Source organism: Dipodomys ordii, unplaced genomic scaffold, assembly GCF_000151885.1.
Source record: "Dipodomys ordii isolate 6190 unplaced genomic scaffold, Dord_2.0 Scaffold48, whole genome shotgun sequence".
Lineage (NCBI taxonomy): Eukaryota > Metazoa > Chordata > Mammalia > Rodentia > Heteromyidae > Dipodomys > Dipodomys ordii.
In genome coordinates this window covers 1407894-1434949 of record NW_012267264.1, presented here as the reverse complement: position 1 = coordinate 1434949, position 27056 = coordinate 1407894, and the positions used below count along the sequence as shown (strand labels likewise).

The 27056-nt window shown below is 43.2% G+C and overlaps 1 protein-coding gene across 1 annotated transcript in view; it reads left to right on the top strand.

Annotated features, from left to right (window-relative positions):
- Snd1 (staphylococcal nuclease and tudor domain containing 1) overlaps positions 1–27056 on the top strand; it is a 446430-nt gene that overhangs the window by 342268 nt on the left and 77106 nt on the right. Inside the window, exon 16 of the mRNA XM_013020007.1 lies at positions 4025–4134. Within this exon, the coding sequence (XP_012875461.1) occupies positions 4025–4134 (110 nt within the window). The remainder of the gene's footprint in view (positions 1–4024; positions 4135–27056) is intronic.

The window sequence follows — 27056 nt, the reverse complement described above, 5'->3', positions numbered from 1 at the left end:
TATCTTGTCATTAGCAAATTTTTCTTCTTGCTCTAAAGCAGAATGACCAAAGTGTTTGCATTAATTGACCTAGTTAGTCAATGTCTCTAAATGTATAATTTTTTTAATAAGGATGATTATTACTCCATTGTCCAACATTTTAAGTTTGAAAGAAGGCATCCTGTACTCTAGGAGTCAACAATTAGGCAAAGAAACACAAAGGACACATGAGCAAAATGGTAGGATTTTATTGCAAGGCAAGACTTTGCAGATTCTTCATTTTATAGACAGACTGTGAGCCTGGAAAAGTTGACTAGTTTTCAGTGGCTGAACAGGAACCAGAACCGTGATGTACTGATGGCTAACAATGGAGTTTTTCTTCCTGTACCCTACACAAATCAGACAAAATATCCTTTCTTATTGTGCTTCATTTTAAGCAATCTTAGTTAACCATTCATATGCTGGAATACCTAGAAAAAGTAGAAAAATTTGTTTACCTTTAGGCAAGATGATCTGTGTAGTTTGAGGTTAGGGAGCTCCCTAGCATTGGAGCTGGAGGAAGAATATGGGACTCACCTGCTTCTTCTGTATCTGCTTGTGGCCCCCCTGGGTCTTTCTCTTCATTCTGACACAGCTCATCAAAGGTAAGAAAAGTGCTCAAGAATGTTTATGGTATTTTTTAAATTAAGTATTTCTGCTTTTGAGTAGTTTATCAGTGTCAAGGGTGAGCCAGGTACCTACGGCACACCTGTAAGTGCTGGCACACAGCTGAGTCGGCATATCCTGACCACAGGCAGCACCATGCCAGCGCATTATTGGAAAGGACAGCTATTAGTGATGATATGTAGGGTCTAGAATTACGCGTTTTTCCTCACTGGCTGGGGAGAACTTTGGGAATTCCAGTGATGTCTTTTCAGTCCAAAGCCCTTCGTGCCTTGGGAGCTCTCCATCACTGCCTGTCAGCCTGCCTAGCCCAGCTGCAGCAGCCTTGGGCTGTTTTCTGAGAATCTACCTTTCTTCCCCTCTGCTTACTTTCTTTATCTTTGTTGATTCTTTTTTAAGTCCATTTTATTGGATGAGGCAACAGTACAAGCCAGCCAGCAGTCAGCAATACAGACCTCATTTGAAGGAAGGGGCAGCATTCTCTAGGTTGACTTGCTCCCCGTCCCTGGGAAGAGCTGGGGGGGGGCGGGTGAAAGAGGGCTCCCCCCACCCCCACCCACACACATTTGCCTGGAATGTAGTAGCAGTGACTGCCTTTCCAGCAGGAGGTTAACATTTGCATGGTCTCTGGACAGTGAATCCCTTACTGTCTCTTGATCCCTTAGGACACAAAACAAGTTTGGAACTGATAAACCCCCAGGCCGAACAGCTTTCAGATAATGCAGCAAAGACTCAGAGCTCTGCCCAACCCTTGAGCCTTCTGTTTTGTACCTCAATCTCTTCCAGTGCTTCTCCTGCTGTGTGTTGCACCCCACTAGTCTTCCATTTCATTGTTAAAGCCATCTTGATTTTTTCTTTAATAAAATAGAGTAGAAGACAGGCTATCATATATCACATTTAGTCAAGATTAATTAAAGCATACATGCCCATAGAAATGCATATGTAATCGATCATTTAAAAACATTAAAATTCGGAAACACCCTCACACTACCTTTTATCTGCAGGTGTAATTGGGTTGAGCAAATGTAAATCACTCAGACATTCAAATACATTAAAATCCTTCCTGCTCTCCTGGCTTTGAGGTTTGATCATAGGTCCTGCTCCCTCTTTAAAGCATCCCATCTAGAGCCTCCTTATCCCTTGATAAGGGGTCACTTCAGAGGCGACATGTCTAAGAGAAATTTTTTGGCTATGTCTGGAATAGATGTGAATAGATGTTTACTTATTTCCACTTTAAACAACCTGCTCCAGCTTCTTCCTCTTGACAAGCTGGAACCCAGCTGCTGGGGTGCAGAAAAGCAACATAACAAAGGCTTCTTTCCTTTTCATCTACATACAGTGGGTGGGTTTGGTTTCTACAGGCCCAAAGGACCCTCGGTTGAAAATGTTTTGAATGTGTTTCTGCTTGATTTGTTTAACTCCCTGGGCCTATTGAGCCTCATCTTTTCTCCACTTCATCACCTGAGGGTCTCCAGAATACAAAGAGTAAAGTGACAGCTGAGAAGAGCCATGCCTTTCTAGACAAAAGCCTTTCCCCTAGCTTCTGCTGCCCTAGTATTGCCTGATCTTGTTCCAGCCCTACCCCACTGCACCCCAGCTCTGCTTGGAGGTATGGAACAGACTGAACACTTGCCCTTGTATTACTCTTGTTTCTGCAGCAATGCTTTATCTATGGGTTTGTGGCAAAATAGTTCAACAGAATCATTTATTTTTCTCTCTGGCAATTCTGCTCTTGCTTAGTTTGCAGATATAAAATGAAAAGTGTTTTTGGCTATTGATGTTGTGGAAAACATGGGTTATATTTCATTCCATTTACTCTAGCTCTCTTTCTCTCTCTCCCTTTGGGGTTAATCCCAGGTTTTTTGGCTCCTATGGTTCCTTTTTATAACAAGTCCACACCTCCAGCCACCTGGCTCTGAAGTACAGAGAATGAGGCAGCTCTGGTTATTTTCTCAACCAGGTGACATTTGGGTAGGACCTTCAACTGGCCCTTTCTTTCAAGATATGGGCGAATGCTCACTGATATCAGCTCAAGCCTCACCCATTCCCCCTACCCACCCTACCTCACAATTCACCTCACGTGATCTGGCCCTTTGGTGAGACCTGGGGGCTCAGAAAGAATGCTTTCTGATTTGTGCCTGCTGAGAACCAACATGTAAGCTACTTCCTTTCTTCTAGGCTTTGGTGATCTTTAATCCATATCAGAAACATGAATAGCCACCCAGCTTTACCCATTAAAAAAAGTGTACCTTCTGTGGAGGCAGTGGTGTGACCTCTTCTCCCTAAGGCATCCCAACAGATGTGTGCAGTTGTCTAGATGCTCTGCTTCCGCTTCCCCAGGCCAAGCTTCTGGTCCTTTCACTTGTCTACTCATGGTTATGATAGCATTCCTAGCTCTGCATTAGTGCAGCAAGAGGGACCACCAGCTGTTTAGACACATAGACAAAAGCCTTCTCTCCTGAATTGTCATTTTCTTTTCCTGTCTCTTTAGCCTAGTTCAACTTTTTGCTTCATAATTACAGTTGCAGTATGAATTATTTTGAAATATTTATGTCTTACCCAGATATCAAAATGCAACATAGTTCATGGTCTGTCAGAAACGACCACTGTTGGTGATAAATATATCTTCAAAATGAGTGATTGAATCAAAGAAAGAAAAGGCAGGCAGAGTGAGTTAGTGAGCACTTCTTTTGTATAGACATTGGATACAAACAAGAAAAGGATAGGTTTCTGTCCTCAGGGGTCTTAGAGGCTAGCCATAAGGTCGGGAACACTGAGATTTTTAAGCATGGGAATTGCTAAGAGCAATAATGCTAATGATGATAAAGAGGATGTTGATAGTAGCCAAGTATAGGGAACCTTTCCATGTGGCAGACATTGTTCTAAATACGTTTTACATAAGTAATCTCTTCCCAAGCAAGTTCACACAGCCAGCTCAAGAAGTAAATAAATTATATCTGTCTTATAAATAGAAAACTGAGACAGTGTTCAGTAATTTGGTCAAGGTCATGAAGCTAATAAGTGATAGATTAGATCTAATTCTGGGTCTCCCTGACTACAGACACCTAATACTTGATCAGTATTCTGTGTTCTTCCCTTCCTTCCCCACCCCACCCCTTCTGTCTCATTCCGAATGAAAACCAGTAGTACTAGTATCCAAAATATAGCCTAAGGACAGAAGGCAAAATGTATTTGAAGGGGAAAATGACACTGAATTAACACTTTGGAATTTGATTTGAAGCGTAATAATGAGGAGAAAATGTCTGAGAGTCACCTGCCCAGTAGCTGGGCTGGCAGTATAACATAGGTGAAAGAGCCATTCATGGCTCAAGCCAAAAGACTAGAACATTTCACCACAAATTTTCCTTTTTTCTTGACACAGGCATTGAATGTCCCCGAGGAGCCCGAAACCTCCCGGGTTTGGTGCAGGAAGGAGAGCCATTCAGCGAGGAAGCCACGCTTTTCACCAAGGAGCTGGTGCTGCAGCGAGAGGTAGGGCTTCACCGCGTGTCTTCCTGAATGGAAGGGCCCAGGGCCTAGGAGTTTCCTTGGTGTCATTTTCCTGCCATGTCAGAAATCAATCTGTTCCCTTTTCTACTGCTCATGTTCGTGAACATCCTTGAGCCATTCTATGCCTACCTACCCCTTATTTTCTTGAGCCCTACATCACTGACCAACTACCTCTAAGTTGCTTCTCCCCACTGGTGACTTGGAATGTGTGATGCACACCAGGCCAGGTGAGGCCAGCCAGGATACTAATGCAGAGAGCTTACAGCTTTGCAGTCCTCCTCTTTGGCGAATTAGCCTGAGCTGCCTGCCTCCAGCTGGATTTAGAAGCTTGACTAACCCTGTCAGGGGCCAATTTTCTTTGAACATTTATTTGTATCTTTGAGTAATTGCATTTTCTGTAGCGGGTTTTCTGACTTAATTTAATTGTATTTCTGCTTCTGCCTGTTGGGCTGGCTCTTGCAAGCAGGAGTTAGGCTCTCAGCTGCTGTGGGGCCCTTCTACCTGCTAATTTTGCTCAAGTCATCATCAACAGATCCATCTTCTTTCTAGGAGTATGCCAGCCATTCATCCTGTTAGGTGGGCACAAGAAAAGAACAGCGAGAAGTGTGCCGGGCTCAGACTTAGATTGAGACCTGCTTTTATCCCTCTTTTACAATCTAATCTATCAGGTTCCTCCAGCCTTTTTCAATATCAGAATTTACACAGAGCTATAGGATTATGTATTCCTAGACATTTTCTCTCCCATTGGTCTTTCCAGATACTTGAAAGCAGATGTATAGGCTTCTTTAGGATGTTCAGTGATAACAGATACCTGTGTAGAAGGCTTCAGCATCTCATTTTGATTTGAACAACCAGAAAATAAATTAGATGTGAGAGGCAGGAGAGAACAGGCCAGCCTGAGGAGGCTTATCTTGGGCTCCCCCGGCTTCGAGAGACCCAACTCTTTGACTTCTGACTAAATGATGTTTTTGCTGTTGGTGGCTGCCCCCTCTTTGAGATTTCTCTGTCACTGCCTTTTCATTTTTGTGAAAGAAATAAATTTGGCAAAACAGATCCTGAATTCTTAATTCAAGAGATTCGTGCTTCATTTCCCAAACGTCATGCACAACAAACAGCCTGGGTAGTAATGTATCTGACGTGTAGGCCATGTTAATATTAGTGCCCTATTTAATCACGCCATCAGATTCACATTGCTCTGTTTTGTTTTTGTAATGAGATATATTTACTTGTGAAGTAGAATGCCTTTACATTGGCATACCTACTCCCCATTTTGTAATTCACACTGTAGCTTGAATTTTTATCAATTAAGGATAGCCCCCGCCCTCTGCTACAGAAATGTTTCAAGAATCCACTCTTAGAGCTTGATACTAGTGTCTCATGCCTGTAATCCTAGCTATTCTGGAAGCTGAGATCTAAGATCACAATGTGAAGCCAACTGAAAAGTCCATGAGACTCTTACCTCTAATTAACCACTAAAAAACTGAAAGTGGAGCTGTGGCTCAAGTGGTAGAGTGCCAGTCTTAAGCATAGAAGCTCAGGAACAGTACCTAGGCCCTGAGTTCAAGCCTTGTTCCTTCTCCCCTCCCCCCCCAAAAGAAACAGAATCTACTCTGATTACTGTCTACCAGGCCACATTGCAGATTTTGAAAAGGCCCAGAGATTAGGTGGAGGGGGAAAATATTGTAGAATTCCCCTCTGACTTTCATTAGTGCATTGAAGTGTATGACCTTCTGAGGGATGCAGCAGCAGATCCTTTGTTTGTTTCTTGTGCTTTGGATAGGGGAGGAAACCCCTTACTGGATTGCCAGAGACACCTGCTGGCACAGTCTCATTTATCATCACTTACTTCTATGTCAGTTTCTCACCAGAGTGATCTCTCTATTGTTTCACATCTCCTCAAGTTCCTTCTTTATTTTTTAATTCTTGATTTTCTCAGCCACTTTTCTTCCTAGTTATATACCCAGCTCACTGGTGATATTCAAAGTACAAGTTGTTCAGCAAAAATACTGACTACTAAAAGGAATGAGTTCACCTAGGCCAAGAGTTCAGGCCCCACAACCAACCAAAAAAAAAAAAAAGAAGAAGAAAGGAATGAGTGGCCGAGCACTCTTTACTGTCTTATGCTTCTTGTGCTTTTCCCATGGTCTGTTTATCTGTTAATGTTTCCTGGTTAAAGAGTCAAAGTTTTTCTCCACCTTTAATGCCCCTGCCATATGAGTTTACAGATCTTTAGTCTCATCCAAAATTGGTATTTATTTATCTTGATTATAGTGGCCAGGTCTTTCATAGCCCTATGCTGAAGGTCTCTCAATAAAGAACCTTTCTGCATTTTCCTAACTGCCTTTATGATTATTTGGGCAGGCTGTTTTGAAAGATTATTATCTAGAGGAAATCAGAGTAATACCTAGACTACAAATAATTAAAGATGTTGACTGAAGGAACCAGTTTCAGCCAACTTTCTTGAACACTTCCATCATAGGATGTACAAAAACTGTTTTCTGAATGGTTGAAGGAATGAAGAAAAGGTTTTGTTTTGTATGAGTACCATTTATTTACTTTTTCCTGTGTGGTACCTTTACCTGTTTCATAAGTTGTCTTGTCGCACAGTGTTTTTTTTACCCTTCCACTCTCCCCTAAAGATCTAGCAAAGGAGAGAATCCATGTATCATTGCCCCTGGAAACAGAGTTCCTTCCTATGGACTCCAGGAAGAAAAAAACGGGCCATGGTATGGAGGCCAGTGGGTGAGCCCGCAGCCTCCACTGTGACATATTGCCCTTCACTCTCTTGGGTCAAGCTATTTCTGGATGGCTGAAATTGAACTGATTGTTTGTGCCTTGTCCTATTCTCTTGATAACCAAACGTCACCAGGTATATTGAAAATGTGACCATCCTTGGCTCTGCCCCATCCTTCCATGTAATTTTTTAAACATTTGTCCATATTATTTCATCTGAAACCCAAATTTCTTTGCCCTCTGCATGCTCTCCGCAGTTACTGCACATAGACATTATTAAAGGAAAAGAGAAGCACACAGATTTTATATTTTAGAGCACTTCTTCAGCCCTCTGTATGATACCATAGCTGCATAGTCTTCCAATTCACTACCATGTATGAAAGCATAAACTGACTGGAGAAGAATCAAGATTGTGGAAAGGACTATGTAGTGGGTTACTGCCACAAGGCCAGACTTCTGCCAAGGAGGTGACAAGAAGTTAGCTTGCAGGGTACTAGCAGTGAAAGATGGCACCATGTTTAATGAAGTCTATTGTACTGTTTAAGAGTTGGCTAAGCAGCAATCCTTCCCTGTTTCTCTATACAGTCTTTTTGGGGGGGGAGGGGGAGTCCGGTGGTGGGCCTGAACTCTGGGCCTGGGCGCTGTCCCTCAGCTCTTCAGCTCAAGGCTAGCACTCTACTATTTGAGCCACAGCGCCACTTCCAGCTTTTTTCTTATGTGGTGCTGAGGAATCGAACCCAGGGCCTCGAGCATGCAAGGCAAATGCTCTACCACTGAGCCACCTTCCCAGCCCCAAAAATTATAGTCTTTTTATACCCATTCCTCACATCTATGAAGTTCAGCCAAGGCCTAAGTTTCCACTTGTCCTCCTTTGCCTCAAGTCCTGATCATCACACTTTCCTTACATGTGTGCTTTGATGGCACTACTTAGTCTAGAGCCACTGTCGTTTCCAGCCACCTCCCAGCCCAGAGTGTCTTTCCCCCATTTCATTGTTCCACTTATTTTTTTTCATCTATAAGGTGCTTCTTCCAAGTCATCGGTTCCTGTTGGCTTTGGCTCTTCTCCCCGAGTCAGGAAGAAGTCTGGTCAGGGCTGTGGTCTAGTATGCATATGATATGGCTACCCTTAGAGCTGAAAGAACCAGAAGTTATGCACGTAATTTTCTTTGTGATCCTGGAGCCTAGAGCAGCCAAGGACCTCTTAGAGGACTTACTTCTTACTCAAAGAGTTCACATCTCTTCCAGCTTGGCCCAGTTGGGTGGCAGGAATGAGCAATTCTAGCCCCGCTGCCAGTCTTCACAAAATTTTGCTGAAAAACTGTCATACTATTCTTTATATATTGTCTTTATGGGAGTGATCACACTAACACTTAATGCAACTAGGTTTAATAATTATGTCTAAAGTTACATGGTTGTTTTTTCAAAACATATTTAGTCAAGTTTGCTAATGTTCCCCATGGAGTAGAGTATGATGAACTGTGTTTGTGATCACCCAGAAAGAGTGGGTTGGCTGTCTTGTCCCCATCCTTGAATCTGGGCTGCATCTGAACCATGTAACTGGAAATGCTTCTATATTGATCTGCTATAGCGATGACTGAGCTGTTTACTGTGTCCCATTGGAGAGCATATGCTTGGTGATACCTCCTCACCCCCATACAGATGTCTATTTAAGGCAATCCCCTGTTACACTGCCAGGGACAGGAAGATCTGGAGTAATTTCCCAGATGGGGAGTTGTGCTCGTTGCTATCATCTTTCCAGTAGTGATGAGCTATAGCTTTAGCTAATGGGTAGATATCTAGCTTAAAAGTGCAAACTCCTAGGTTTTCACACTCCAGTTATCCTGTGGCCCTGGGTGTGCGATTCTTTCCTGCCTTGGTATTTCTGTCTAAAAGACTGAGCTGGCAATGCAACCATCACCTTCCTTCTGAGGCCTGTGTGAATCTTGACACTGCCTTCCAGAAGGCCAGCCAGTCAATATCTACTTACCCACATATCCCTGCCTGCCATTGCTCTAATCGTAGCAATATTGGGGAAACCTGAACTTAAAAAAAAAAAAAAGGTCCTTAAGGTATTATCAGAAGAGATCAGACCAGTGTCACACCTTTTTGTTAGAGATAGGGTCGCATTATGTTGTCCAGGCTGAATTGGAACTTTGATCCTCCTGCCTCCATTCCCAAGTGTCAAAGTCAAATTGTAACTCATTTCAGCTCCAAACTTTAAAAGGTATGGTTTGCTGCAGCAGACGAGGGAGAATCTCCAGGAGTTCGTGATCACTTCCAAGCCCTTCCTCGCCACCCCTTTTGTCCTCTGTCAGACAGTCCAGATCCTTGCTGCTGCCTGGAAAAATAAGTCCTCATGCTGGACAGCCCAGCTGAAAACTCGGCTGCTGCCCTGACCTATTTCCCCTCTTACTGCTAGCATCAAAAGGGAGGATGTCCCCCGGGGAGCCCATTCTGTGAGCCATAGTAGCACTGGCACAGCCTGGTTTTCCTGTCACCCTTCCCTGCATTTTTAAAAAGCAAATGCACATAAAAGTATTATAAGCAATTGTTGCCATTTGAGAAAATGTCTGCATTTCAGGGAATGTGCACACATATACACACACAAACCACTTATTTATTCAAGGTTCAGTGTCTTGGAAAATAAGCTTAACATAAAAGAAAAAGCAAGTCCATCTCTTAGATTGCAGTTGTACTGTATTCTGTCTGAAAGTTCAAGGTTGAAAGTTGATCTAAACCTGTGTCTTTCACATTGATACCCTCTAGCTTTTCCCCACAATGTCCCTCAAGCTCCCAGCTTCCTATTCTACCTGCTTATGTGGCCCATTCCCCTCCAGGGAACATCATGGAAGGAGGAAAAATACAGTACTAGCTCTGGATCATAGGAAGATAGTTCAATCCTGGAAAGTCCAAATGGCCCAGGACATCTGGCCTAGATAATGCCACTAAAACCGGCTCAATGAGCCACTAATAATTACCTGCTGGTAAAGTAAGCCAGTCATGTGCCACCTACTTGCCCCAAACACTTACTCAAGATTATCTCAGCCACCATCTATGAGAAAGGGAATACACAGTTCCCTTCTCCCACAAGATCTTAAACACTGGTTCGGGGCTAAGGCTTTTCTTATCTCCCCATCCACCCTCATTAACAGCTCATCCATGGCCTTCAAGTTCAGTGTGTTCTGGGCCAAAGCTATTTTCTTCAAAACAGGACTCAGGTAAAAATCACCTGCCTTTCTAGTGATGAAAACTTTTAACTTTATAGTTCAAGAAACTCAGTGCAACTACCTTTCTTCACAGCTGGTTATAAAACAATTACTAATACTCAAATATTTACATTCCTATTTAAGTCCTTTTTCTGCCCCAGATTTTGCCAATTTTGCTATCAGAAGATGTTTTTTTTTTTTAGGCTATACAGTATTATTTTTCAACGGCATTATATCTGAGACTATGGACTTTCCCAAAGGTACAGCATGGGTGGATTTTCTCCCATGAAGCCTTCTGTTCTGATTCTGAGTGCATGCAGGATGTGGAATGGTCCTACCTCACCAAGTGTCTACTCTGAATTTGTACAGTTCCTGAAGCCGGATCATCTGTTGGTTTTATTTTTCAGAGTCTTACTTTTTATATAATGATTGCTTCATATACTTTTGAAAATAGATGTCCATGTTCCTTTTCCTAACCTCCCTAAGGAGACAGATCTGAGTATATTTATACATTGGTTTAAAAGTCGTGACTCCACTGCCTCTGAGATAAAATCTTAGATCCTTATTTTACACATATTCCTAGTTACTTCCCCACGTTGGTGTCTCACCACCAGTCACTTCATAAATTTCATCCTATTAGAATGGACCTGTTATACTTGAAGTTTCCCATAGATCGATAGCTAAGATATACTTAGGTATTTGTTTAATCAAGGTTCCCAGTAACTGTAGTGTTTGAGAAGAAGACCTCTTCTTATTTGGGCTGTGGGTATGGGTGCGGGTCTGTACAAGCATATGTGCATGCATGCATGCTCCTAGTCCTGGGGTTTGAACTTGAGGCCTGGGCTTTCCCTTAGCCTTTTTGCTCAAGGCTGGTATTCTGCCACTTAAGCCACAGTTCTACTTAAAGATTTTTGGTGGTTAATTGGAGGTAAGAGTAACATGGATTTTCTGCTTCGGCTGGCTTCAAACCACAATCCTTAGATTTCAGTAGTGAGGGTTACAATTATGAACCACTGGCACCCAGCTTCTGTTGGCATTCATGTTTCTTCAGGTAAGTTTTTGCAAGCTCTCTCTCTCTCTCTCACTCTCGCTCTCGCTCTCTCTCTCTTTCCCTTGTATGTTGCCATCTTCTGCTAAAACTGTTAGGTGAAGGGATTTTTTTTTAACCTCAGGCCCACAACTAGTCCACAGATAGATTGTAAGCTTTCTGTGAATATCAAAGTATTATCTGCACATTTGTAGACCATAAATGAAAATAGCATCACAACAGAAGTAAGGTAAAAATTTTAATTGAGAGGTGCTGTCACATTGCCCATTTCTTCCTCTTCTCCTAGTTGTTGTATTTCCCCTGTCAGCTTTCAAACTCCTAAGGTAGCTTAGTCTCCAGTCACCAGTGGGCCAACTCAAGCAAGCTCAGCGCATGTACTGGCTCCAGTGGGATTCCTTTCTGCAAAGCTGCTGGCTCAGCTCAGCTGTTTCCCTCTTCAGCTTAGAACTTTCACAGCCAGTTAAGCATAGAATTGCATCCATTCTTCTGAAATAGCTGCTGAGCCTAATTTGTCATTGGCTTGGCCAAGATTCCGTTACCTGTAATCATGTCATAAGGACTGACTGGTGTAAGTTTGATAGGCCTCACTGCCCTCCAAAGGCTGCTTTTCACACCCCAGGCTGCTGTTAGAATTGGAGGTAGGACACGCCCATAAAAAAAAAATGCCTCCCTGAGACACGTAAGGTCTCAAGGATGGGATTCTAACCCTGGGAAGAAAATCCTTTTTAGCAAAAGAATTGTTTGCCTTTCCCTCAGAATTGGACACTACTGTTTGTAAATTTTTCTTTGAGAAACTTTTATGTTCCTCTACCAGGTCATTTTGTCTGTCTTCCTGCTATTCCTATCCAAAAAATGAAGTAAGAAACATTGTACCTTCTTTTCCCAAGTAGAATCAGCAGAACCCTTGGCAATGCCAAGACAATCCTGGCACTTATTCTTCCTCTCCATCTTTAATTCTGACCCATATAACTCCAGAGTAAAGATGGAAAAGCTCAAACATTTTTTTCCTCCTGCATCTTTTTACTGGGATGGTCTGCTTATTTGAATCTCATCTAAAGTAAGGCCTATGGGTGAAGAGGCTGGGCAGAGATTGAGTGCATATACTGTTTGACTTTTAAGATTATTACAAAGAAAAAAAACATGAAAATCCTTTAGACAGAGCCTTGCCCAGCTGAACCCTGCAGCTAATGGTGTTTGATTTTTTTTTTCTACCGTCTGATGTGAAATGATGTTCCTTACGAGCCATCCCCATGGAAGACAGAGAAGCCCCACAATGCTTAGCTTCCTGGTCTACCAGGAGCTGTGTAGGGCTTATGACCCAGAACAAATAGAGAAATGTTACCAAGGGAAAAGACTGCTGGACTCCCTCAGAGGTAGGTAAGGTTTATGCTAGGAGAGCTGGCTGCCATTTATTTTAATATAGGTGTATTAGATGTTCCTGAAACAGCAATTTTGGTTTCTCTTTCCTCTTCCATCATCCTGAATATTCACTGCTCCGGAGCTTTGGTGAGGATTCTCTTAAAAGGTAGGCAGAGGCATCTAATATTCTTAATATAATAATAAAGTGCTGAAGGAAAGCAGCTTGGAATTTTCATTTCTCAGGTGAAATGCCTTATTATGAAGTCCATACCCTTCCTTCTGAAAGCCTAGTTTGGAAAGTAGATCTCTATTTCATTAATATCTCCTAACAAACCTCTGCAACTATAGATGACCTCATATAGGCCTGCCCACTACCTGATTTTAGCTTCAGGACCCAAACATGTTAGCCAACACCCACATAAACTTGAGTGTGAGTTGAACATGCTGACATGTTTGTAATCTCTTCAGTCCTGGCACCTCTTTGTTCTGTTTGTCCCAAACATCCTAAGCTACACCCACTGCCTGAATTTTCCCTTTGGTGTTACATAATTCAAGTGATACCTTTATAGAACATCGCTCATAGTATATATATATGAGAGCAAGGCTGCCTGAGCCACCAGCAAAGAATAAGCAGGTTGAAGATTGTGTTTGCTCTCCAGGTAATACTAACATTCCTATGTTCCATGTGTGACTCAAGGAGAGATGTGCCTGATGAATGAGCTGACGTTAATTCTGCCCTGTTCTTGCCATTAGCATGCCTACTGCCTATGTCTGTTGCTTTGGTTTTCCAAACCTGGCTCTATTGATGAACTTCCCACTTGCTACTCCACCCGTGACAGTTTCTGGTCAGCTAAGCTTAAATGGATTTTGAAAATGAAAGTGACCAATGGCCTGTTAAGAAATGCTTTGGTGCATGAAATAAGATTATGAGCAAGGTGGAGAATTAACAGCAGAAATACCCTTACCTGGCCCAAAAAAACACGTGTCTCATAGTCAGAAAGGAATAGCTCATTTTTAAGCTTATCTTCAGAACCTTTAAGAGCATCATTCCTCCTTGGTCTCATAATAAACCTCTTAGTAACATGTGAAGAGTCAGACCTGGCTTCACATTCCAACCTTGCCATTTCTTGTGTGTTCTTAGATTCATGACCTACTTGGTAAATATTAAGCACTTGGTGAAAAGCAGCTTGCATCCGTTTTCATTATCAATAGAAATTTTCTAATGGCTTTGCTAAGTAGGAATCAAAGTTTAATGGAGAAAAAACACCATACCCAGAGTAGGATGGTAGGCTAGATACATAGATAGTATGTATGCTGTGAATAATATTCATATTGGAATTAACAAAAAGCAGTACTTAGACTTCTTTCTGTAGCACCCTTCACTCCCCAAGCCTATTTGAGCCAAAGATGACAAATGCAAATATTCTCACATTCTTACTCTTCATTCTATCTTGTACCTGTAGCTGACACTACTCTGACTCCCAGTCGGTCTTAGCATTATTGTGCTGGCTTGGGATGCAGATCTCTCTTAGGGCTCCTCAAAACTACTACCAATTGAATAGATTTGGCATTTGGTTAGGAACCAATTTGCTTAGAAACCTTGTTTTAAGTTCTCAAAAGAGTATTGCTTTAAATATCTCTGATGTCGGTCAGGGTTATTCTAGACAGCATCTCCTTGCCTCTGATTCTGCATGGTCCTTCGTTAGTGAAACCACTTCTTTCTACCCAGTGTCATGTTCATTTGGGAAAGCAAAGATCTAACCAAGATTATGCCCGCAAGTTCTAAACTTTGTAAGAAGTCTTTTCTGGATTTTCAGTCTACAGACTGATAAGAGGCAAGCATCACCATGAGAGCAAGGAGGTAGGGCTACCCGTATGCCTTGTAGAAGCACTGGAATATCTTCTTCATGTCTGAACACCTCTGGGGGCTCTCTGCTTTTCACCATTTACATAAGACTTCTGAGCTTGCTTGTTTCCCAATGTCACACCCACTTTCAAATGAGGGATACAATGGTAGCCTTCTAGATCCTGGATAGCCTGTGCCTCCTTGTTCTTGATGGAATAGCAGTGCTCTTTTCTGTCCTACCCTGCCAATCCACAACCATAGATTGTTATTTGTTTGTCCTTCATCTGCATTAAATTGCCAGAGTCAGAAACTAGCAGAGTGCCAGGAGGAGCCCTACAAAATTTCTAGGTGTTAACCAGGACAGAAAAGAGACAGGAAAAGAGCCCCAAGTAGAATTATTTAGAAAGTTACTGCAGGAAAAACGGCTGTCTGTTGTACTCAGAATGAAAGATTCAACTGGAAGCTGTTCGATGTGCCCTTCTTCCCAGGTTAGCGTGCTGTTTTCTTCTTCTTTTCTCATCTTTTATTGCAGTCAAATGCTTTTTAGTGGTTACCAGAGGATCTTGGCATAGGATGTACAACTAGAGATGGAAGATCATGCAGCTGAAACTCCTAGTCCCTCCCACTATCCCTTCAGGACAGCTGCCTCTGCCACTGTACTTCGCAGTTCCCTGTAGTGTTTACAGTACTAAGGTGCTGTTACCGCTCCAGTTAAATAAGTCTAAAACCACTGACCCAAGGTTTTTATAGCAATAGTGCACCCTTATATGAGGAAATGCAACAAATAGTCCATTACTGCTGATTGGATATGGATTTTTAGCCTGGCCACCTGCCACTTGGTAATTTTAGAATAGGGTCACTTTCAGAACTGGAAGATCCCTTGTAGGAGGGAACTGGTACTTGCTAAATTGTTGTTTCTTATCATCATACCCTCCCATAGCCATGTACCCCACCTCCTGACTGGAGGGCAGTCTCCTGGCCTGCTTGGCAGAGAGTGCCAGAGCTCTTCCATCAGCTTCCAGGAGTGCAGACATGGCCTTTTCCTAATGCCCAGGGTGCACTTAAGTACTTCCTCCTTCTAATCTCAGCACTTCCACTCTCCACACATCAGCAGGTTTGTAACTTGCTTTTTATTTGGCTGTAGGTTTTGGTCCTTCAGGTATTTGTGAGAGGAAGGTGGGGAAACTGGTGAACTGTGGTGTCGCTGATTTCAGAATTAGACAATTATGCCCTGAAGCATAGTCTCTGGGTAATCATTTAGTCAAGAGTGTCAAGAGCATCCTAGAAGTCTCTGCTACTTCCACACACTAGTTTTGAAGGCTGGATTCAATTTCATGTTGGAGATGCGACCACCTCCCTGGTTTTGCCATCTGCAAAATAGGAATAACTAAAGAGAATGCTGACATTAAAAATTCAGGCAAGGTGGAGAAGTTACTGAGGAGAGCCAGGCCCCACAGAGGCACTGGGCATGTTGTATAGCCTTGAGGGGGATTTCTGGGCAGAAAGTTTGTCGTTTTTACTATTTTCCCCCTCTCACCAACATCTGAATAATTAGACCCAATTAATGGCCGTGTAGCATCCGTTGATGGATAGTGATCCATACCCAATAGCACTCCTTCCCTCAATTTTCTAAAGAGTACAGAATTTTAAGCTTTGGTCAGTATTCCCTTTCTTCCTGCTATCAAATCTATTTAGCAAATTGCCTTTACATAAACAGGACACAGACCGGTTCAGCAAATCCTAAGCAGAATCTGTTCCAGAGGAGTTAAGGGTTCTCTCAGTCTTTCTTGTAGCCAACTGGTTGAAGATCCAAGTAAGACACTAAATGCTGTGCTATGACCATCTATTCTAATACTAGCACATCTGTCCTAATACTGTCTCCCATTTCCTTATTGTCTGGATAAGACTATGTTTGCATATCGTTTGTGTGTTGAGTATCCCTTTTGCCCTAGGATTAAGACCAGTCCTCTAACATTTCACCCCAGACTTTTGATCTTTATATTTTATTGTTCAATGCAAAGCTTTGAAGGATAGGCCTGAATTCATGAAGCCATAGTCAATGTCATTATCAACTATAAGGCTGGTTTTACCTCATCTGCTGCCTATCTATGTGCTCTTAGCATGTAACCCAGAAGTGGGTTAGTTAAGGTATTGCTAGAGGTTGCCCTTAAAACTTTTTCGCTTGTCCATCAAGAACTATAATTCCTATCTGGGTTAAGATAATACCACTAAAGTAGGACAGCCTGAGAAAATCATGAGGCCTTGAGATCCCTAGCATGTCTCATTGTGTAGGCATCTAGGCTTGCATCAAGGGCAGCCCTATGGCCTCCTGTGCCCTTTAACCCTGAGGAAGCACTGGGGCATATAAGGTATTGAGAGGCCCTCCATGGACAGCCCTTGCAGGTGAGTGAGGTCTCCTCATGACTCCTTTGGAAAAGCACTCAATCAGTCTAACACCATCTCTAAGGAAATACTGCAGCCTCATACTGCTCACACTTTCTTCCTCTTTTCATTCTCCTCTACACACACACACACCAGTGTGTTTCAGTAATTTGTACAGTATCGTTCAGAGATGTTGGAGAGATCAATAACAATTCACCTTTTCCCTTATTGATTAAAGTGACGGCAAGGAAAAATGGCAGGCAATACCAATTCATTTGTCGTGAGCGACCCATTTCCTACTGAGCTGCCTGTGAGTTACCAATCCGCAGTTGGGATTATTCATAGTCCCAGACTTCTTTTTTTAATTTTTAATTCCTGTAGCGGGCCTTATACTTGTGAAGTAGGAAATCTACCACCTGAGCAATGCTGCCAGCAGCCTGTTTTTGCTTTAGTTATTTTTTGAATAAGATCTGGCTTTTATTTATGAGCCAACCTGGACTAGAATCCTCTTGATCTCTATTTCCTGAGTAGCCAACATTGCAGGTGTGATCCACCATTACAACGTTCCAAACTGTCTTAATGTGAGAACCACTGTGTTTGGCTCTTGTAATCAAAAGTTGGCAAAGAAGAGGATGAGTTAAAAAGAGAAGAAAAGAAAATTGCTGTGAAGCCTGTTTTTTAGCTCATGTGGCTTATCTGGGAGCTCGCCACGTGTTGTGCCATCCAGGAGCAGCAGTGTTACACCACTTGATGGACAGTGATCCATACCTAGTAGCACTCCCTCCCCAGTTTTCCAAAGGGCACAGAATTCCTTCATTATCTATTTTACATAAATTAGCATGGTGAATGAACAGGCCATGTACCCTGTGAACTGACTCCATTGTTACTGAAGATAGGAAGATTTCTCCTTCATCTGTGTTCTACCAGTAGTAACTGCCTCACTCTGGGAGAATTCAAGGAGTCAGAGTTGGGCCTATGTGGGTTTGGGGCATGAAGGAAAGGTTCTTATGCTTGAGCAGAAGTGGAGATGGGAGCGGGGGTGGGGAGGGAAGGGGGGGATGGCTCTGTGTCCACTTGGGGATGAACCGTGGAGATGGTTCTTACAGGTACCCTTAAAGGAAGGGTGTGTGGTATGTCGTGGGGGGGGGGGGGGGGGGGTGGGGGGGGGGGGGAGAGGGGGGGGGGAGGAGATTCATGCATACTGAGAATACCTTTTCATTCATTGTTAAGATGTCATTTCAGTTGGCACCTGCTAAAAGTGCTCACCTTTAAAGCTCAGCATTACAAATGGCAAACAGTTTATCAGTTAGCTCACCAGGGAGAGACCACAGTTGTTTGAATCCCAGGACTTTGTTTTCTCCTTTTTTGTTTTGGGGAAAATACTAGGGATTGAAATCAAGGCCTCTCACTTGCTAAAACTGGTGTTCTGTCACTTGAGCCATACCTTAGCTATTTTTGAGGTAGGATTTCACTTTATGTCCAGGCTGGTTTGAGCTATGATCCTTCTCCTTGTGCTTCCTTGACTCACTGGGGATGACGGGTGCATGCTACTGTGTGCAGCCATTGTGTTTTTCCCAAATTGGTATAACAGAAATTTCCCACGATACCAGCCATTGGTTCAGATGGTCTATCAAATTTTTATGCCCAACTGTCCTCCTACCTCTGCCTCTTAAGGAGTTAAGATTATAGCTTTAGCCACCATGTGTGACAGTTTGGGTTTTGTTTTTTTTAACTCAGGACTTGTTCTTATTAGGCAGGCGCCCTACCACTTGAGCAAGCCACACTCCCAATTCTTTTGCTTCCATTATTTTTCAGGTAGGTTCACACACTTTTTGCCCTGACTAGTGATCCTTCTTCCTATACCTCTCAAATACCTGCAATCACAGGTATGCATCACCAGCTTCTTTGTTAGATCAGGCAATCAAAATACAATCCTTTCCCATCTCTACTGTCCAAGTAGCTGGATTACAGGCCTGAACTACCAAAACCAGCCTGCTGAATTCTGATAATCTTGAGGAGATGTGACTACAAAGCCAGAGTCTGGATAACCTGGCTGATGTTGGTTTGTTTTTAAGTATCAAAACTTGAGTACGTTGCTTCTTACCCAAAAGTAACACAATGCCTACCATACCCAACATGGTCCTTAAACTCTCCCTTCCCATCTGTTAATGCTTCTGACATGAGGCACAGTAAGCCAGTTCCAGAAATGTCTGCCTATGTAGAGTTGTGCTAGAGGAGTATTTATTTGCAGGGCTTCCTAGAAGATAACCCTACTCAGCCACACACTTACCTGAGTGTGCTGTTAGTGGTGATCAGTGGGAAAGTGCTTCCCAGAGCTGGTCATTGCCATCGGTCTTCCACAGCAGCCCAAGTGTGGAGCCAGAAGCACTGCCATCTCGCCATGTTTTCCGAGTGCCCGGTCAGTTGAGGTCATTATTTTGAGAGTCCCTATCCCAGTTGGGAGATTTCACTAGAAACCCTGTGTCACTATCTCAGGTAGCTCCATGGTCTGTGAGTACTAGATCTGAGGGCGGAAGCCAGCTTTCTGTGAAGCTGGTTAATTACAAGTGAAGCTGCCAATAGAGTAACTGTTCTTTTCCCATGGATCATTAAGAAACTGTTCTGTCTTGGCATGGGTGGGGCAAAGGAAATGACAATTCCATCGTCTTCCTCGGCATGGGTAGACAACTTTTGAATTTGAACTTTAAAATGGCTGAGGATAAGGAGAAGGAAAAAAGGACCATTTCTGTGTGGTGTGCATATTTTACTCCTAAGCTGTAAAGTAGCCCCTTGCCTTCACATCACATTGGCAGCCACACTATGAAAGGTTCCAGGGTTGCCCTGAGTGAGACATGCTAGTGGCACAGCCTCTAATATTTGCAGCATACTATAGACCTGGCCTGATTTGGAGACAACTAGTGCAGCAGATGGCAAATAGTCATGCTCCACTGGGGCTTGAGACTCGAACCATCTTCTTCCGCCAGCCAAGGCAGCCTCATTCCTGCTATGCTTGAATACAGAAACCATTTCTGGTGTTTTAGAAACTCCTTGTTTTAGACCAAGATGGAAGAGGGAAAAACGATAGAGAAAACTTAGTCTTGTTATAAACATCTCCCTGTCAAATAAACTCAAGTACAGTTTTTCCTGGTTAGCTAAAAGAATTTAAAATAGAAATCTACAGTTCATTGGCTGCAAAAATAAAAAATAAACAGATTATAAATAGAAGTAAGAATGACCCTTTTAGTTCCAAGAACTTGAACATATGTTTTCATAATACTGAGTTAGAGCACTTTATAGCTCAAGTGACTCCAGAGGTTATATAGTCAAAGCCAAACATTCTGCAGCAATTGAGACAACTGAGGCATGAAGAAGTTAATCACTTGGGTATATCACATAGTAAATTCAAGGTAGACCTCAAGTCTCCACATTCTTGATGTGTGCCTCTTACTTTTACCTCTACAGTATATCTCAGAGAGCAGCCGCCGCCGCTGCCACCTAATTATGTAGTTTAGTACAATGTGAGAATATGACAGTGGTGTCTACAAGAGAGTGGGTGAGTGTATGGACCAAAGCAGGAAGAAGAGGAAAACAAGTGGATTCTCTTCAGATTGCACTATTCTAGTGGGGAAAGGACTGGAGGCCAAGTCTAAGGAAGTCAGCAGAGCTTCAGCATTCTCTAGGAGATTCTGTCCACACAGGGGTGCAGACATCACAACACATAAGGTCAAAATGCATACCAGAGCCGGGGAGCACAGGGGTCTGAGAGGCCTGGAATTTTCCATCATTTCCCCTGATAGGCAGTTGTAGAAAAGCTGCTATTCATGCCAGAAACTACACTTTACAGAAGCACAAAGGAAACACAACCACAGAGAAAACTGTTGTAAGTTGAGAGCTTTTTTTTTCTCTCTCTCTCTCTCTCTCTCTCTCTCTCCTTCTCTTCTTTTAGGGGTGAAGGGTTACATTGTTTGGATTTTTCATTGACAGGTGAGGGAAGGTGAAATTTATTAGCTGGGATTCCCTCCCTGGGATGGCAGGGGGTTCTTTATGTGCTATCATCATTGTCCCTAGCATTCTGCGCTTGGGGACCTGCACCCTATCTCCTGAGAGCAGGCTGATGGGAAACTTTCCCCACCCTGTAGTTGAGATGGGGTCCCCATCTTGTTAGCAGTGACATCAGTTTGTCTTTTCAGGGGTGGTAAAATCACATTTTTCAGCAATTTAATTTTATTACATGATTCTCCCCGCCCCCTGCTTTTTTCAAAGCATAGTTGCATGGAGCTGAACATACACATGAGGCTATAATTAGACCTGGTGGTGTGGTAGAGTAGAGAAGACACAGACATATAAAGGTTTATCTGCTACCTAGTAAACACAGGGAGGTGTCAGGGCTAGAGAATTCAATAGTAATAATAAGCATTTATATGGTGCAATGACAGCTTTAATACAGGGCATAATTTTCTGGGGATTGCTATTAGTTGTTCTTCTGCCTGTGAGCGGCCCCCTGGTGAGGGGCTTGGAGTACCATGCAGAGTTAAGCTATATTAAACATCAATTAAAACAGTGTAAAATAGAAACTGAATTAAAATATGCAAAGGCCAAAGTGGCTGTGAGCATGTAGACAGGCGCTGGGGATGGGAGGAGGTTAGGACTTGGAGAACTTACTACACTGGTAGATGCATGTGTCCCATGCATGGCTCCTGCCTTCCTTAAAACACCAGGCTTAGTAGGTTACTAGAGAGTGAATCATAGAAGCCTCTAGCTTCTGCATAGGGGTTTCAGAAACTTCTCAGAGCCATCAAGTGATGAGAAATGACCAAAGTTAAGCAGTGATGTCAAACAGAGTTTGTGTATTGATGGGGACATTCTTTATCTGTGCTGTCCAATCCACTGGCCACATTGGATATTGAACTTATGAAATGTAGTTAACACACTGAGAAACAGACTCTTTAGTAAGATTTAATTTTAAATCTACAGCCACACATGGCTAGCTGTCCACCATGTTGGACAGCTCAGAACTTTAGACCAGTACAGATCCAACCTAACATTCTGGAAATGTAAGGTCTACATTGCATTCTTGTTCCTGAAAAAAATTGCCCCTTTACCAATACCCCTCAGTTATGTTTCCTCAATACTTTTTTTTTGTGTGTATATGTTTTTTTTAACCTCACTCTTAATACTCTTACCTTATATCTTCCAAATTCCATTCTGAGAAATAGTAAATTCCTAAATCAGATTAGCTTTGGATGTGCATTATTTCCTGACAGGCCCTACTTAAGTTCATAAGTGTTGCCTCCTCTATCAGACAAAAAACAAGAACTGGCTTTAGCTCTCTGGCTGGAGACCACAGATTGTGAACTTGTCACTGTTACCATGGGACATCAGATTCCATTGCCATGTCTGACCCATGCATTCCCCAGAACCCATGAGGATTACAACGTTATTCCTAAATCATCCAGGGAACTCTCTCCTCACGTTCTTTAGTCCCTTTGGCATTGATTTAAAGATAGCTCTTCCCATAGCCAGCCCATTCTCCCTTGCTACCTCCCTTCCTCTGTCCTTCTTTCCTTCTATCCTCTCCTCCTTCTCTCCTTTCTCTGGAATTGAACCCAGTGTTTCTAGCATAAATGTTGCCACTTGAGCCACACACTTTGAGGGTCTTGCAAACCTTGCCTAAACTCGCCTCAAAGTTAAACCCTCCTGGCCTTCTTTTCCTCCCAGTTAGCGGTGTCTCTTCACTCCCATAGATCTCATAAATCTTTTGACACATGTTGAACATGGAGTGAATCCATTCATTAGGAAAATGTATTATATTGAAACAAAGTACTGCACTGATTGTCAAATCCTGTTTTGTGTTTATTTAGTTATTTATTGAAAATCCTTGAACTTGGGGTCTTGCTCTTGTTAGGCTGGCACTTCACCTCTTAACTACATCTCCAACCCCAGAAATCCCATTTCTACAATTCACTCACCAACTCTATGACCTTGAAAAAAATCTTTTTTTGTTGTTGTTGTTTTACCTCTGTGAGGCTTCATCTTTCCCAATTAAAAAAGAAAAAAAGAAGAAGTGTATTGGACTAAATGACCTACATGCCCTGATACAGTGTAGTAATGAGATGCCAAGGAAGACCAGTGAAGCCCTGTGATTCTGTAATGTCCCCCGTTGTTCCCTTTCTGGTGTCAGCCTGCACTGAGAGCAGCCTTAGCCTGCATGCCACCAGGGTCTACTTATCACCAATTCATACCTACATGTTGCTGCCCAGCACCATACACACCCTGAACCAGGCTGGTTGGCATTGCACCTCTTGTGGTTATACTACTTTGTGAATCTCAGAAAAATCAAGAACAATCGATCCTTAATTCCTTTGGGTCATCCTCACAGATACCAGTTTAACCTGTTGTTGACTTAGGTCCTGGGCCCATAAGGGAAGAGGGCTACAGAAGTTAACTGTAGTATATAAGTCTCGGAGTTGGCTCAGTGTCTGTTTGCCAGCCTCCCTGTACCCAGCAGTAACAAGTCACTGCTCCAGAATTGTCCCCAGCCGCCTAGAGCCCCCATGGAGCTGCCAACACTGTACAGCTCACAAAGAGCCCTGTAGCATCCCTAATTGAGGAGCTGGTAAGCGGACGCCCTCAGTAGAGGTATTTTTAGCTGCAGTGATACAGCCTCATCTTTTTGCAGGATGTTTTGTTTAGTTATTTTCTTAAATGAAATAAATAAGTAAAATGGAACACTATAGTACTTACACTCCAAGAAGTTTTGGTGCATCCCCTCACTGTAATTAAGCCTCCTTGGAATCCAGGTGCTGAGGCTGAGTTTACCAGAATATTAGGCCCAAGAGACAGCATGTACAGAAGCAAAAAGGGCTAGGAATAATGTGCTGGTCTCGTGTAGAGGTGCTGAGGGCTCTGCAGGAGCGTGGGCAGCTAGGATCCACCCTCCTTACAGGCCACTCAGGCCTTGCACGGATCTGATGCATCTAATGAGTGAGGCTTGACTCCTGAGCAGAATCCATTCTGTGCTTTGCTGGCTTTTTGTGCTTGTGCTTCCCTTCTTTCCTCCTCTCTGTTACTTGCCATGTTTCTCCCTCCCTCTTCTGCTTCCCTCTCTCCTGCCCGCCACAAGGCCTGTGTGCCCTCTGTGATTAGAGGGACTAGGGGACATTCACAGATCCCACTGCAAGATCCTAGATTGATCAGGAATATGGTTCTCAACTCTGGTGGCATACTGGAGGCACAGAGCAGGGAAGCTCAGGAACGCTGCTGGTGGTTGGACACCCCCCCTCCTGCCCCCATCAAAGATTCTGGCTTTATCAAGCACCACATTTTATTAAGTTTCTCCAAGTATTTTAGCTGATACCCAAAGAATTTGATAAGTATGATAATAGTATTGTAGTTACATAAGAAGAAGCACTTTTTTTTTAAGAGAAAAAGTATAAAAGGTGGAAGGATGAAAGAATACATGAAACAAAAATGACAATTTTGAGAATTGTTGAATCCTGGTGATACATATATTAGAGTTCATTGCTACTCTGTTTTCAGGGTTTCAATTTTTTTCATATCAGATTTTTTAAATAATTAAAATGTTTGTAGGATTTTTTTTCAAAGCTATACTAATGTGCAGCTACAGTTGAAGCATTAGATTCAAAAGATTACATTTGGATCCCTACACTTAGATCATCAGCTTAGGCTTGTGAACATCATATAACATAAACTGGCTCTCTCCTACCAGTTCACATGAGCAGTAGGTACTCTGGGAGACAGGATGGGCACAAAGAGCAAGTTAGACTTATGTCTATAATCAGAATTTGGGATGAGCCAACTAAACAGTACTGTGTGACCTCCCTGTAACCAGCCTTGTGAGTTACCTGCCTTGACACTGCCACTGCTTCATGCCCTGTCCTGAGGGTCTCGTTGGACACACCAGGAAAGTAGAAGACTATTGCCTCTGCATTGTAACTAATACAAGCCACAGGAGACCCCTCATCTCCCCAGAGTACTCAACACTTTCCCAAGTGGGATTCAGCTACGGCTGGAGTGAAAGAGCTGAAATTTGTACCTCAACCCTCCATTCCTAGGAGTACACCTGCTCCCAAGTCTGCTTGGGTGTGGAGACTCCTTTGTGTCATCAGTGCTATGAAGTAGCAATAGAACAGTGTTTTGGATCTGGCTGTTTAGCCGGTGAGACAAACAGTGTCTTGCTACTGCCAAATTAACTGGAACTCTAGAGCTCAGGCTGCAAGCATTCGGCTACATATACACACTATTGTGACAGGGACCTTGGCTTAGCACACCTCTCTAGTCAGAGGCAAGATGTTTAGCTCTTCTTTATTTAGGGGTGTTTGAGGCATAGACTTAAATATTAAGCTAAAGGGTACTGAAGTAGAGAGAAAGCTGTGGACTCTTGGGCTCATTCAGCCAGCCCAAATACATTGTTAACCTGAGTATTTACAGAGCTGCCCAGCTCCCAGGATTGCTCTGAGATGGGACTTCTATAAATGCCTGGGGCATCTGTTTTCCCCAAAGAGTCTTAGTTTGTAGCCTTAACATTTCATTGTCCCCATGCCTACATCTGCATCAAACTGGATGATTTTCTGCTTCAGCCCACTCCTAGAGTAAGTAGACTCCATGCACCACAGTGTAACTCTCCGAGCCTACAACATGGCCTGGCTGTGTTTATTCACAGGACTCTAGGTAGAGAGAAGCTGGTGCTCTCCTACATGTCTCCCCACTGTCATCACATTCCACTTCTTGTCCTTTGTTCTCCAGCACCTGGCCAGACCACAGTCACCGTACTGATTCTAAATACACATACAAGGAACACCTATGCTCAGAAGTGCCACTAGGCTAAGGGGCAGAAACCTGATATTTGAACAGCCTTTCATTCACTCAGCCTCATGAACCTAAACTGTAGGGTGATATGTAGCCTACCTGCGTTTGCCTATAAAGAGGCCTATGACTGACTGCAGAGTGTGTGACTAGAGAGAGCAGGATATTTGGTTGTCGTATTTCCCTTTGGAATAATGTGTATCTCTTTGCACCTTGGTTTCTTCCATTTAATATTCGTGAATCTCCATCTGTCCTCTCTCCTTCCTTGCCTGGGCCTCTGAGGAGAGTGATAATTTTTTAAGGAAGGTTTCCCCTATTTTTCCAGGGCAGTCATCAATACTTGGCCAGCTTTCTTGGAGGTAATGCCTCCTGAGCCAGAAGGAACCCCTGAGCAGTAGGTCAGCTTAAGCAGAACTATGGACAAGTGCTTCTGGAGCTAGTGGCAAGACTGTCAATTCTATCAAAAAGTCTGCCTGGCTTCTCCTTGCCTTCCTCTCCAGTCTAGAGCACAGTTCTCCAGTCTCCTGGCTGTGTATTAAGATGTTGAATTCCCATTGCCACCTCTAGAGATTACAATACGGCCTAGAGTACACTCTCTCAGTGCTGCTCCTATGCACCTGGAGCCTAGCAGCACTGCCCACAGAGCTTTAACAGGGAGCTAGAGCAGCACTTCTTCTTCCTGATGGCCGAATGAAAGCAGGAAAGTAGAACACGTGTACCCCTTGGCAAATCCTGAAACAAACTCCCGTACTCTACAGTTGGTTTAACCCAGACACCCACAGCTCACTGCTGCTTAACACTGGGCAGATGAGTAGGCCTCTGTTTTGTTTGAGGAGGTTCTGTGAGAGAACCCAATCCAGAGCTGTATCTGCAGTTCCCTGAATAATAAGTTTAAATCCTAGCTCAAGGAATGCTTGCCTGCATCGAACCCCCAGTTCTCATCTCATATCTCAGCCATCAATAGCAGAAGAGCCTATTGTAGCCATGAGAGACCTGGCCAGTCACCAGTTGAAATCTGAGGCAAATTCCTACCTTCATCCCTATCTTCTTAGATACTTCAAGCTTTAAGTTCTTATTTGTGCTCTGCCTACTTGGCTGGCTGTGCTTGCACTTGAGTGGCTTGTTTGCCTGGACAGGTCCAAGCTGTCTGAGCCATCAGCAGCTGCACCTCCTCCCTCGCGCCTTCTGTCTGAGCCAACCTTGATTCACAGTAGTGCAGATGGCCCCAGCCGTACCCAGTGATGTCTGTCACTCCTAGCCCTCCCCCTGCCCTGCTTTCCTGAGATAGGGGGACTTGCTGGTCCAGGCCTTGTCACAGGTCACCTAGGGCCAAGATAAAGACCACCCTTAGTTCACATTCAGGCCTGTTAACCCAGGTGGCAAGATTTTAAGTTTATATTTTGCACAAAACACTTTCCGGCTTGTATCGGAGCTACTCTGTTTTTACAACTGTCCTTAATTCCACCACTCTGTTTCCTAGATATTATTAGGAACTGAGGAAGAA